Raw genomic sequence first — 15,392 nt, 5'->3', positions numbered from 1 at the left:
TTGACCAATAAAAATGTATTTTTTAATTCACAGGTTTATGTGATATTAAAATATTTAGAAAGTATTTCAGATAAAGATGGGACTCACATGTCACTGAACTATTTGATTGATTGAAATATGATAACTGGTGCACAATTGATGATCAATTTTTAAAAAAAAAACTATTTTTGAATGACACAAAATGGCCTCTAAGGGTGAACAAACATAAAATATTCATAAAACAGCAATCATTCAAAATGACATTTGAAGCTTTTGTCTTTTCATTATTATCTACAATATCTTTTAAATGTTTAATCTCATTATGTTTAATGTTTATTTACATTCTTAAGAAAATTTCCACTTTTCAAATTATTAATATTACTACAATACATGCCTCCGTAGTGTAATGGTCAGCACGCTCGGCTACCGTTCTGGAGGTCCCGGGTTCGATTCCCAAGGGGGGTAAAATAAATATAAGTGATTTTTTCACTGTAATATTTATTCAATATTATTACCCTGGACTGGTACCTGAAGCGGAGGGCTGATTACCTTTCCTTCACGTGTAAACGATCAAGATAACACTGCGTTTATATGACGCAGTGCCCTATGCATCATTGGGGTGCGGATAAGGGTTTTATTATTATTATGATAATACATGCTCTGTATAACGGACCACTAAAGCCTAGAAACCACTAACTCCGCAAAGGTAGAAAAAAACTGTTTTAGCTGTTTTTTAGAGGACTTCATAGGATTATGCAGTGTTTTAACAAACAATCATTTATGAAGGCAGGGTGACCGATCCTATGGCTTAGGTAGGGAAATGATTTACTTAATGAATTAATTTTTAAATCAAACACAGATTTTCGAGTCTACTAAGTTGTATTTTATTAAAAAAAACACATAAAAATTGATATTGTGATAACTGTTTCGCTTAGTTATGGCATTTTTGAACTTTTATGTCTCCCATAAATTATTGCTGCACATGTTAAAACTATCACTTAAGTACCTAGAATTGTATAGCTACATAAGGACTGTCAGTCCATTTAATCCTCACATTCGTTTGAAAATGCCATAACTAGGCGAAACAATTGTCACAATAATTATTTTTATGTGTTTTTTAATAATAAAAAAAAACTAAGTAGACTCAAAAAATCTGTATTTGATTTAAAAATTAATACATAAATCAAAATGGAGTTCTACAAATTAAACGCCAAATCAATAAATAAATTATTTATTATTCCCTTCCAGAGAAATGATTTAGCAAATAAATGCATTTTCAGTTTTTTTCTAAAGACCGTCTCACCGTTTCTAACTTTTGGCGGTAGAGCAGTCATCAGTCCCGCAACAGAAAAGGCACGCTCGCCAAATTGAGTGCACTGGTTGAGAATAGGTGAGATCATTTTACCAATAGCAGATCAAAGTATGAGTCGTCAATTAACCAATCTTCCCTTTTAGATACTCTGTCCAATAGAAGTTGAATTGTATGAGAAAATAATTAAAACACCATATTGACATAAAGATATATTCTTTATTATTGTATACATTGAACATCAGAAATACTTTTGTCACAGCAACGAAGAGACCTGTAATTTCAATATTCTAAATATTTTTATATCAAAAAACATATTCTGTGCAATTTTGTGCTTATTGAAAGTAATAACATAATGTAGTTTTGAATAAAGTGTTATTTTAAAATAAGAGCTGTTTTGGACACCCATATACATAATTTATAACAAATTGTTTTATTTTAATATATATAACATAATGTGGGTATACTGGCAAAAAATGTAACTCTAAAATTCTTGTTTTAATAATCCCTGTTATTTAAAACTTTTAGCCTGAATAAAATACCCAATATTAAACTCAAAGTTGAATTTACTTTTAAAACCACATATCGCTCACTCCTTTCAAGAACGTCATAAATCAAAAATCGTCAATTTTCAGTTGCGCATGTTTTCGGAATGTCCAGAAAATGTACTATATCCCAGCGAAAGAGGAAAATTTTTAACTTAATATTTACCCGCAACAGGGCAGAAAGTGTTGTTTTTGCATTTTGAAGAAAAGGTATTGTTTAATTATTTTTTAAAATTTACTAAATATTTTTCAAATGGAGAAAAAACCTTCAGGTTTTACCTAAAAAGATCTGTTGCACAGTAGAAAGTTCAATAAGTGGCTTGATATTTATTTTTAATACACTATTTTATATTTTTAAACTTTAAAAACGTTCTCTTGAAAAATCAAGTTTTTTGATTTATGACGTTCTTGAAAGGAGTGAGCGATATATATGACATTTCAAACTACTTAGTGTATTTTGCCAGATTATAGAATGTTGAAAAGTTTACAATAATTTTCAAGTTAATGTTTTTTGCCAGTACACCCACGATATGCACATAACTATGGTGTAAAGGTACAATTACAAGTAAAAATGGCAATTCGAGAATTAAAAAAAATTCTTTTTTACATTGTTAGCACTAAACACCACACATTAAATTATTGTTTAAAACTATGGGATGCAATGTGACATATGGTTGTATGCTGCCAGTTATGAGTACTGAGTAATACATATTAGCATATAATGCTTTAGTTAACTATATATATTTTACAGAGCAATCATTATGCAGATCTTAATTTAATTAGGTACACAATTTTCTCACTGTTAAAACAATTTTTTGACAACAATAAATTACTGTTTATTTTTCCTAATATTAAATTTCTTTTACATTTTATAAATATAACACAAATTTCACAATAATATTAACAGTATCATTTGGTAACCAACACGACTAACGGTGTCATGTGAAGCCAACATTTTATTTGAAAAATAAAAAATAGGTCTATATATATCCACTGTTCAAACATTTTTTTAAATGATTTGATAGAGTATTATTTTACTAAGATATAGATCAAGAAATAGATTAATCAATCATTTATTTGACTCTATTAAAATATTTCATTGGTCTTAATTCCAATAAGGTGAAACTAAATATAAAAACAGTTTCCTTGTCAACTTATGGCGATATTTAAAATGATGAAAAACATTTCATAAAAGAGGTGAATCTAAAAGATGTGTGCTGCGTTAACGCAGCAAAAATTCTAAATTTCCTAATGATGAATTGAAATAAAGTTAGGTTAAGTTATTACATTACAGAGATGACACCCTACACATAAAATTATAAAAAATAGTGTCAAGACAGATAGCGGGTAGTATGGTGAGCGGCAGAGAACTTTATTTTAGACAATCCTAGTAATAATCTAATAATCTGCGAGTCAGACAATACAGTTGGAAACCATGAGGACATTTGCGAGTGACCAGTGTCACATCTCAGTGTAAAAGCATGTTAAAGGTGCCGAAACTTGAGATGAAGCACCTATTTTATTTATTAATAAAAGAATATGAAAGTCTGAGCATCCCAAGGCGTACGGCCTGGCATTTGGCTGGCTTTAGCGATCGCTTAATACATTGTAATGGATATTTTAAATAATTGCATTATCAACACTATATGCTTGTTTGTGGAGCTCTTAGCATAGCTTAACATAATACTTTTTACATGATCTTACTGAGCTTTACCGACTGTAAGTCATAATATATCATAAATCATAATATATCATTAGATTATTTTAGATAATTTCACATTATACAATTGCCTTATATGTGTAAAACATTATTTATGCCACATTGGTTATATTTTAGAATGTTTTCCTCTTAATAATATCAATTACATCTACACAATATAACAGTTACAATCTTTCATTTTAACAGTTTAGAATGTATTGGAAATCGAGAACAATATTAAACGTTCCATGCTAAATATAAATAAGAATTTTATTTACTAAATCCCAATTTACAACAGGATGCCCTTAGATATACAAATACTGTACAAAAAGTATAAAAAATAAGGACTCTTTCCATACATAATAGACGAATGTCTATGTAAATAACTTAGGAATCAATTTACATACATATTTCAATAATAAGAAGTACGATATATCACAAGTAATGTGTCGTATATAGTTTTGATAGATATTACCTTACTTTGTAAAGACTAATATGTACACACAATATGGAGGTGTGATTATAAATATGGTAAAATTTTTTGATTGTATATCATACATTTTTTATATCAAGTTACTTGTGTTTTTTTAAAAGTATTTTGCTAAAGCTATAAATATTTTATTCAACAATATTTTTATACAGAACTTGAAATAGAAAGATTGACTTTCATTAATGTTTTTTTAATTTTTTTTTTATTAATATTTTTAATAAATTTCAAGAGAAAAAACAATGAATCTTTAATAAAGGAGTGCTTTTTTAAATATTTTAAATATCTTTAAACACATCTGCAGCATTAAAACTATGACTGGAGATGCAATCATAAATGAAAGGGTTCAAAAGAAAGTTACGAGAGTAGGCAACTAATTATTAAAAAATTCTAATGTATACATTTAAAATATTCTTTCAAAAATGAAATTATATTATATTTGATAAACATTTACAAAAGCAATTTCAATAATATTGCACTAACTAACTAACTAACCATCACGCCGCTTCCCCGCAGGGGTAGGCAGAGAGAATAGAGCGCCACACCACTCTGTCCTTGCAAACATTCTTCGCCTCTTCCACGTTCATACATCTCCTCATACATACCCGCCGATTGTTACGACTCCTAACCTGACCACTTTCAAGTATTTGGCATACCTGATGTTTTTCTCGGTCTTCCTCTGCTTCTTTTCCCAATAACATTCGCCTCATAAATTTGTTTTACCGTTCTTTCCTCACTCATTCGTTCTACATGTCCAAACCATCTCAACACACCTTTTTTAATTTTATCGATAATGCTTATCTCAGCTTTGCATTCCTACCTTATTTCACTATTCGCACATCTATCATACATCGTTACATCGTAATATTAATATTGCACAAACCCCAATAATCCAAACAGGGGGGTCTGACCATTCCACTTCCCTAGGCTGCATTGAAAAAAAGGTTGTATTGGGCTGCTCATAAAATATAATGGCGCCAAAGGAACATAGAACGTTTTAACCAACAAGATTACTTGACTAACAAACAAATGGTGCACATCAAATGTATTTATAGATGTGATGACTAGTGTATTTTTAATACATTTATAAAAATATCACTGATGCGTTAAGTTAAAATAATATTTAATGGTAGCCTGCATTATAAATATTTTTAATACATGTAGTTATAATCGTATTACACATAATTACAATTGTAAATTACTAATAAATAGAATTTTGTATTTTTTTTAATTTTCACTTTTTTACATAACATTATGATATTCATTTTTAAACATTTGAAGAATGAAAAAATAATAATTTATATTGATAATGTTTAAGTGCAGTGGAACCTCGGGTTATGAATGCTTATTATGAATCCCAATGAAAATATACCAAAGTTTGGGACCAATTCATCTACTATGCGCAAATAACTACGCATTAATAAAAAGTTGCAAAAGGCAGTTATGCAGAAAAAAGGTACTTCAGAGACAGATTAAAAGGTGGAATTTAATAGTTCTTCTAAAATACAACTCAAAATTAATCCATTTTAGATAGGACTTTTCATTTTCACACTTAATGTATAGGATATCATGAAAGACCATTTCAGGGGGAAAATTTGTTTTGTGGTTGAACAATTTGGGCTATACATTTAAAAATAATTGTTTTAAAGAACTGCTTAAGGTAACCCGAGGTTTCAATATATTTAGATATTTTTTCAAATGTTTAAAGTCGGGGAATTAACACCAAATCTCTTTACCTAGATTTTTAAAAAGACTTTTTAAGGGCAAATAATAGACTACGATTATTATAAAAATATAAATAAATACATATGTGTATATTGAAATTATCAAATATCTAAATAACATCTTTTAAACAAACAATAAAAAGTTCAAATAAAACTTTATTTTGCTAATACATACATCAGGACTAGAACAGACAAAATAAGTAGGAGTTGAAGGTTCCAACAACTTTATTACAAGTAGATAAGTTACTTGTGCGTAATTAAATTTTTACTGAACTTTTAAAGTGGAAATTACACGTTATCAGATAATTGTTAAGTAAAGTCCCTCAAAATAGCCAATAAAAATTATGATAGTACAAACATTAATTCTTCGTAGAAAAAAATAAATAGATTAGAATTTTCATTGCTAAAACTGGAGTTCGCAACAAAGAACTATTTTGCAATCAGAAGACAAAATCGCATGTAAAAATAATACTGCAGCAGTTAATACGAAACTTGATGTGAATTTTTTTTCACAAGGTTAGTATTATAGTTTTGTTAAATGTTCCAATTGAAACATAATCACACAAATAATCACATCTATACATAAATTATATTAATAACTAATCAAATTAGACAGTACGCTTCAATTAGAGCTCACCGGAAAACTTTATTTTTAAACAGAATTTTCTAACCATCAAGTTTAGGTGAAATGTACAACATATCAAGAAGTTGGTTGGATGTTAACCGAGTACAGAAATTCATTAAGATGGATATTGACTCCTACACATAATATTGAAAGTCACAAATTGGCAATTATTAGGTTTCTTTTTAATTTATTTGTTTTGTATGCCTTTCTTAATATTTTAAAGTAATTAGCAAACTAAAAACATTCAATCGGGATTTGTACTGGATAAAATATATTAAAATTGTTTTTCTCTATATATAGTTAATTTTTTTAAACTTATGTTAGAATACATAGGAGGAGTCAATTTATCTTCGCTTAAATAGTTAATTATGAATTTAGAACTCTTACACAAAAATTAATAAATATGTCAGTTTTCCAAATATTATTTTTTTTATCAACCATACAAAATATGCTGTTATAAAACGAAGTTGTTACTTAGCTAAATTCATCATTTATATTTAAATATAATATTAGATACAAGTTACAAGTCTGTAATACTTTTTTGAGAAATATATTAAGAATGGACAAATTTTAATAGGTTCACATCGAATTTCGAGTCTGAAAAACAACCCACTTCTCAGCCAATTAGGACATTAAAAACGGTGATTATAAACCGCATATATACAGTGGTGGCCAAATGTATTAGGCACACCCTACAGAATCGGCTTAAATGAAAAGTACAAAAAAAATAACTATTTCACTGATTAAAATAACTGATGAGCAATGTTTCACATATAAAACTCACCCTTGAAATTAGTAAAAAGAGAGTTTTTGAATAAACCACACCCCTAACTGTCGTAGGTCGGGATAGCAGGTAATAAGTAGTAGGTAAAATCCTTCAAAATACGATACTATCTGAAAAGATTGCAAGAATTCCAAGAGTCGCAGTATTTAAAGACATAAACCAATTCTATAGGCAGTGCCTAATACATTTGGCCACCACTGTATATTTGAAATATATTTTAGATGCAACAGAGATAAAATTTCTTTTCAAATGAAGGGAATATGATAGTCAGGATATTTACAGCCCAATCTGTCATTGTTTGACTGAAGTGATGAATTTGTGACTTGTGTAACATTAACTGTAGGTATATAAAATATGGCCCTCGGGATTTAACCTAGGTTTTGTAAACAATAAATAAAGCATATATATTTGTTTCAACAATGACAAATTGCTAAAACAGATATTGCATAAAGGAGAAATTCACTCTAATAGTCTTGTAACATTATTTTATGTCATCAATTAAATCTACGGTAACTTCAAGAGATAAGTTCTTAAAAAAATAGGAATGATCATTTAGGTGACATATATTTGTACTTAAAATATAATATTTTACCAATGAATTGGTCAAACGTACAATGTTTTAAGTATACACTAAACATCCTTTTTACGCAGTTTTAAAATAATGTGATGCGTGGACTTACTACATAGCAAACCGCAAGATAATAATGCAATAAGAAATCCAATCACAGAATATTGAATCCTTGGCCATCTGACTAATAAACTCGGAAATTATTTTATAATAATGATCACAGCGAAAAAGCTCTAGAATTTCAATGTGATTTGATCTCTGATTTGTTACCAAGAGTCATATAAAAAACTCACCAATAGCAGTCAGCGCCCGATAACAATTTTTTTTTAAAACCAAGTAAACCCAAAAAATTGGGATCAAATTGTTATATAACGAAATGTTATATAGGGTCTGGATGCCTCAAGTGATGAAAAAAATGTCTTACCGATTTGCATAAGTTGTTATTCTATTGTCTAATTGTGCATTTTTATTTTTTAAATAATAATATAAGGTAATCTATCCACCATTATTGTTTTTTTAATTTATAATATAATAAAAAATATTTATAATATTTTATTTCTTATTTCAAACTACTTTAAAAAAAATATACTAAATGAAACACATCAAAGATAAAATATAATGCGTGGACCATATCCACTGTGTAAAAAGAGAGTCCAGTGTATTAAATATATGGATTAAGTTAGTTATTCAAATGTTAAACTAAGCACTTCTCTGCAGGCTTGACTGGGAGTTAGAATTAGAAGGAGGAACGCTTTCATCATCAGTCTCTCTTTCCGGTGAAATTCTGATAGCCTGGTACCACTGGTTGGTGAGGTCTGTCATTTGGCTTTTGCAATCTTTTAATTCCTGAAGAAACAATAAATTTTTACAGTAATTTGTGTACTTTTAGATGTATTATTAATGCGTAAGTAATTTGTTAAATATTTGTAATTCATAATGGCAGTATGCGCATGTGTTATTTTACTTTATTTGTTTATCCAGCAGGAAGACATAAATACAAGATAAGAGAAAAACACAAAAAAAAACGTTACATGATTTTCACAACAATAGAATGACACAGAAAGTGATGATAATAATAATATGTCAACTGTTATCTGCTAATACCGTGACCGCGGAGTATAATGAAGTATTGAAATAAGTAAAAGTTCACATTAATTACAACCTTAAATGTATTACTGAGATATCAATGCTTATTTACTCCCTACACATTTGACTGTGAACAGTTTTGAATTTTGAATGAGTAAAAGGGTAGCAAAATGTATACCACATAATCGAAAGTGTGAAAGCATTGAAACTTGTAGGTATACAGTAAAACCTCAATCTATCGTTTTTAAAGGAACCTATTGAAATGAACTATGAATGCGGGGAAAACAAAAGCAAATGCGGGATTAAGATGTTAATACAGAAGAATATACAGTCCTCCCAATTTGTATAACCATTGGTAGGTTAAAATTCTAAGAAGATTACAAGTTTTAGATGTAATAAATGTAATTATTTTTAAAAAAATACAGAGCTGAACAGAACCAAAAAAAAATCAGTTTATTGCATTGTAAATAATCTGCGATCAATATTCATTTTCAGTTATTGAATATGCATGGCAGAAATTTTTCTGTCATGTGTGTGCATGCTTCTGAAAATGAAGGTACAAGCAGCGGCTCCTCTTCATCAATATAGACCTCTTCTACTGTATCCGTCAACCTTGCGTCACACAAGCTTTCGATAGTTTCTATCCCACACGCTGGAATATTGTCGTCGAATATAACAAAATATAACAAAGAAAAATGTAAAAAAAAAGTCAAAACATATCAAACGATGAATGCGGTAAATGATGATAGAGAAACGATCAATGCAATCTATTTTTGTATGAAATGAATTGGGGGTAGAAGAAATAAACGACACATCCAGGAAAATGATTATTCGAGGAACGATAGATAGATATTTCACTGTGTTTCAATGACATATTATGGATAATAAGTAATATGACATCAAAAATATATTTATTTGTAAATACAAAGAATACTTTGTGAATTTTATAGACAGAACGTAATTAAAATAACCTACATACCTGGTGAGTGAATCGACGAGTGAAGAATGGTATTAAATACTTTAAATCTAATCTAGCGAAGCCCCTCACTCTCGCTGATTGGGAAAAGTTAACCTAGAATCAAGTTTGAAAAAATATACAAATATTGTTATGGAATAACATATAAAAGTTTATTGTAACTGCAGACATTTGGTAGAATTGAATATTGAATTGTTGGGTAATATATATTATTGGATTGAATTCTACATTTATTTATGTATATGTTAATACGTGACGCGTTTCGTCTAAATATACAAATATTGTTATAGAATAACATATAAAAGTTTATTGTAACTGCAGACATTTGGTAGAATTGAATATTGAATTGTTGGGTAATATATCCAAAATTAAACAAGGTTTATTGGATTGAATTCTACATTTATTTATGTATATGATAATACGTGACGCGTTTCTTCTAATTAAGACATTATCAAACACTCAAAAAAGTTTTGCAAAAGATAGTAATATTCATAATCTTTATCATTTCATTACCTCCATTTCTTCTTCTGTGATTTCAGAGAGAAGTTCGGAATCGATAGCCTGTCCCCACTCCTTAGTTTTGGATAAAGAAACTTCCTTACGACGCCTTTGTGACCGAGATCTTTTGTTCTTTTTGTTTGCCTAAAAGTAATAAATAAAATATAACAATTGGCAAAGAAAATAAATTTGCAAACCTTATATTGTACACCTGATTATTACTGTTTAAAGTATCACTTTGTGACGAATGTTGATTTTTAACATTTAAGATGTGAGAAAGTCAGATATCTAAATTATATTAAAAACTAGGCCACACATTACTATTTAAAATAAAAAGCACACATTTGTAATATGTTTAATTGTACGCTTGTGAAGCAATAAAAATACATATTAAAAATCAATGAATCGACAATGCAATCGAAAACATTGAAAATGCCAAGTGACAGCAGCTGTCAAGAAGCAAGCCATGAGCAATATTAAGTATTGCATGTGTTACTGTAACGTTCAAAAGACAGCGCTGCCATTACGGTAAAAAAAAAATAATAAATATATATATATATATATATATATATATATATATATATATATATATATATATATATATATATATACATATATATATATATATATATTTATATATAAATATATATATATATATATATATATATATATATATATATATATATATATATATATATATATATATATATATATATATATATATATATATATATATATATATATATATATATATATATATATATATATATATATATATATATATATATATATATATATATATATATATATATATATATATATATATATATATATATTATATTATATATATTATATTATATATATATTATAGATTGAATTTTGAAAATTTCTGTTATTAGACATGAAATGCTAATTTTTTATGGATATTTATATAAATTTGTAGAAACAACGCAATATTATTTACCCTCAAGAATTTGAGAAGTGGCATTGTAGATCCTCCGAAAAACAGAGTAGTAAATAGCACTATGATTAGTGTGGTAGTAATTATGACATGTCGAGTCTCATCCGAGAAGCCTAAATGCAGTGACAGAGCATAAGAGATAGCTCCACGCAAACCTGAAAATAAACATTATATCAATTTTTACGAAAGTTTAAAATTAATCTTTGACAGCATTCTGGTGACAAAAAATTGTGCGGCAAAATGTTGGTTGTGATTATAGATGGCGCCCCAAGATGAATTTCAATAAATATAAGCGTAAATTTCCGCTAGGCACATATACAATTTGATGCACATATATATCTAATTAAGGTATGATTTGGAAAAACAATTTACAATATCTTTTATTTTTCTAATAATTTTATGCAAATAAAGTATTTGAGATATAACAATACTTGGATAGTTATGCCAAAGAACTAAGTAAAAAAGATCTCCAAGAAGCTCAAAAATGATTTGGTTCATCATGGGCGATGTAAAACCAGGGTAATTTTTATTTTTATACTATATATTTTATAATTTAAGTTTTACTTTGTAAATATCACTATTTCTAAAAATCTACTTGTGTTTTGATGCATCGAAACATAAGTCACAATAAATTTTTTAAAATAGTGGTACTTATTAACCAAGCAAATATGAAATTAAAAATTAATAGATTACCACAAATTGACTGCTGAATCAATTAAAAGAATAATTTTTATTGATTTATATTTATTATTTATACAAACATATAATTCTTCCATACATAAACATAAGAATGAGGCATGGAAAATGAGGGTTTACTGTGTGATTTTTTTTTCATCTCTCTACTTTTAAACATTCACACAAATTTTTGAAGAAAAAAAAAGTTGATGGCTACCTGTACATTTATTCAAATTAATTGATGAAAGAATGTTTTCTATAGTTTATACTAATTAAAATAATAGGTAAAAATATACCACTGAACCACATGATGAATGCCATCTTTTTTGTGATTTTGTGTTCACGAAATCTGTTCACAAGAATCGCGAGCGGGAAGATGTTACACGCTCGACCCAGCAGACATAGAAATATACTCCAAATCACCAAGGCTGGCTCGACGCGATGTCTGAAGCTTTAAAAAACACATACATTTCAATATTTACCCTAGACCACGGGACTTGTTTCAGTGTACCTTAATACGGTAAAATGTATGAGGATAAGAAAAACTCACATTTTACCAAAAACATATAAAAATAAGTGCATCGTGTTTTTTCTTTTATATAAAATGCAAACAAACATAAAATATCGAAAAAAAACTAAAGATACATGCAAGTTGTCATTACATTCATTACATATGTTGCTTCGGTGCTCCCCACAGATTGGATATCAAAAATTTTAAAAAGTTCTGTAATCTAGGGTTAAATAACTTTTTGGTTAATGTTATTGTTCCAACATAAATCTCAAGAAGTCCAAACAAAATGTTTCATCTATACATATAATTTAAATGCTGACAAATTTATTTTTAAAAAAGGGGACTTATAGTGACATCTGTGAATTTCTGTGTATTTTTTTTACAATTATTACGTTGTTGCACTTGAAATTTCAAATTTCATTCGGTTGCAAAGGTTCAACAAAAAGACTTGCAAAGCTATTTTTGTATTTGATAGAATGAGTAAGAACCATGTACTTCATTACTCGTCATATTTCCTTAAAATTCTGACATTTCGCTCACTCCTTTCAACAATGTCTTATATCAAAAATTGTCAATTTTCAGTTATTATATCCCAGTTCATTATATCCCAGCAAAAGTGGCATATTTTTAACTTAATATTTACCTGCTACAGGGCAGAAAGTGTTGTTTTAGCATTTTGAGAAAAGGTATTGTTTAATTTTTTTTTTTAATATCCTAAATATTTTTCAAATGGAGAAAAAACATTCAGGTTTTACCTAAAAAATCTGTTGCACAGTAAAAAGTTCAATAAGTGGCTTGGTATTTATTTTTAATACATTTTACTAGATCAAGTTTTTTGATATATGACGTTGTTGAAAGGAGTGAGCAATTTGTGGTCCATCAATCTGATATCCGTGAAATCGACTTCACAATTTAAATATCTTTTAAGCAAAACCAGTTGTTGATGAAGACTGATATGAATGATTTGATAAGAATAGTAGTTATATTTAGTAAAAACACTCCTTACCTAAATATAGCCAATCCTAAATAAGCAAAGACGCAAGTTTCAGCTATGAAGGCCAATGTCCTCATTGTTTGTTGCATTGTTATTTGTGTGACGGTGGATAAGTTAAAGTGAGTGTAGTGTGACATTACGATACCACAGAAGAGAATTGCCATTATTCCTGAAAAATTAAGATAATAATATAAGATATTTTTGTTTATTGTGATAGTTTATAGTGAAACATACAAAAATTTAACATTTTAAAGCAAAGTTATAATATTGTAAGCCTATAATAAATCTGAATATGTAATATCTTCATAAATAAAGAAGTAAATGTTCATTTCTTAAAAATTTCAAACCTCCTAAGTTATTAAAAATGTCTTGCCATTATGGTAGAATGCAAAATCAAAAAAAATATATTATCATGCTTTTATTGCGCTTTTGTGGATGCAATGCGCAAATTAATAAAAGTACTGTATAACAATACGCTGACTTAGGTACTGAAGCAGCACAGAGTGCGCTAACCTTACCTGACAACTGTATTCCTTCTGCAAGTACATAGGGTGCATATGTAAATACCAACATCATTCCAAACTCCAGGGATGGATTCTTTCTCAAGTCAACGTGCTTCAGTAACAAGGCACTGATCAGAGCAAACAGCACCCCGATACCCGCAGATGCAAAGAACATCAAACAGAATCTGTTCAGAGAAGATAAAATGGCTTCCCCGGTAGACATTACAACTTCATTCGTGTCCAATACGGCGGTGGTGAGGACAATCGAGATGGCGTCATTGAGGATACTCTCTCCAAATACTAACATGTTCAGGACGGGATCCACGTCCAATGCGTGGAATATGGCGACAGTGGCTACGGGATCCACCGCAGATATGAGGGAACCGAAAGCGAAAGATTCCACAAAATTCAATTTATAAGCGACTTGCGCTAGCCCCAGTAAGTAAACACCAGCTCCGATCACAAACGCAGATATAGCGGTACCCAAAATAGCAAAGACCAAAATGGAGCCGATGTTTTGAAAGAAATTACCCTTGTGTAAATTGTATCCAGACTCAAAAATAATTGGCGGTAGAAGAACGAGAAAAAACGCTGTTGGAGAAAACGCCTCTTCTTTTTTCCAATTGGCGATGTTTTTAGTAGACATCAAATTTATTATCAAGCCGATTAAACCACCGAGGAAGACTATTACGACACTTTCGGGCAAGTATGTGAAACCAGTTTGCAGCATCGAGTGGATTAATAATATTCCCAGAGCCAAAATGCACAGGACGAAGAATATAGACATAGAACTATTATGCTCCTCTTCCACGGAACTCTTCTCTGGCAGGACGGGGTAGGAGGGGGTCGTGGAAGTGGACACATTGCGAGGAGCTAAACTCGAAGATATCACAGTAATATTGGCGTGGAAATCAGATTCACTCGAATTATCGCCGGTCGTAGACGATAACAATTCTATTCTAGAACTTTCCGTGGAGGAAATGGAAACATTCGGGTTCGACCTTCGAATTCGATTCGTTTTAGGGTCGTAAATCGGAAAATACGCACTCGATTCAGAATTTAAATCTGCCGAATCTATATCTAAATTATTATAAACTTCTTCGGGATATTCAATAATTTTATCCGTAATATCTGGATTTGTCGGGTAATCGGCAGTGCTCCATACACCAGCTGGATAAATTAACAAACAAAAAAACACTAATAATTTATGTGACTGAAATCTAGGAAACATTATTTGAGACATTTAGAATAAACGCTTTATTCTGGTTGGATAAGAAATATATTTATAATTTCTTTAAAAACGTGAACCGCGAATGAAAAATCGAAAACTTCATCGATTCCAAATCCGGAATCTGACAAACGTAATGTCAAAATAGAAAAACAGTGTGGTACGAAGAAAAAATATCTAAAAATAGTACCTACATCAATTTCCAAAGATAATACACAATACTAATAAACTACGACAATT

General features: G+C 29.3%; 1 protein-coding gene across 1 annotated transcript; it reads right to left on the bottom strand.

Annotated features, from left to right (window-relative positions):
* Window positions 1-8,270: 8,270 nt before the first annotated feature.
* Window positions 8,271-15,305, bottom strand: Nhe1 (Na[+]/H[+] hydrogen exchanger 1). Its single transcript, XM_088267894.1, has 7 exons — window positions 13,940-15,305; window positions 13,434-13,590; window positions 12,213-12,367; window positions 11,245-11,396; window positions 10,296-10,424; window positions 9,786-9,878; window positions 8,271-8,566 (listed from the first exon to the last, which is right to left on the bottom strand). Exons 1-7 carry the CDS (start codon window positions 15,165-15,167, stop codon window positions 8,420-8,422), a joined length of 2,061 nt encoding a protein of 686 aa, XP_088124020.1. The 5' UTR covers window positions 15,168-15,305; the 3' UTR covers window positions 8,271-8,419.
* Between the last annotated feature and the right edge of the window lie 87 nt (window positions 15,306-15,392).

This window comes from Brachycentrus maculatus, unplaced genomic scaffold, assembly GCF_059751285.1.
Source record: "Brachycentrus maculatus isolate JH-2025_06_01 unplaced genomic scaffold, ASM5975128v1 h1tg000306l, whole genome shotgun sequence".
Lineage (NCBI taxonomy): Eukaryota > Metazoa > Arthropoda > Insecta > Trichoptera > Brachycentridae > Brachycentrus > Brachycentrus maculatus.
Note: the sequence above shows the minus strand (reverse complement) of the source record. Positions and strands in the feature narration are given on the sequence as shown.

Excerpts from the sequence above, each read along its gene's own strand:
- Nhe1 (XM_088267894.1), bottom strand. The coding sequence starts at position 15,167 with ATGTCTCAAATAATGTTTCCTAGATTTCAGTCACATAAATTATTAGTG. Across the intron at positions 12,368-13,433 it reads TTAGGATTGGCTATATTTAG|CTTCAGACATCGCGTCGAGC; the intron begins GTAAGGAGTGTT and ends TGTTTTTTAAAG. Across the intron at positions 10,425-11,244 it reads CACTTCTCAAATTCTTGAGG|GCAAACAAAAAGAACAAAAG; the intron begins GTAAATAATATT and ends TATTACTTTTAG.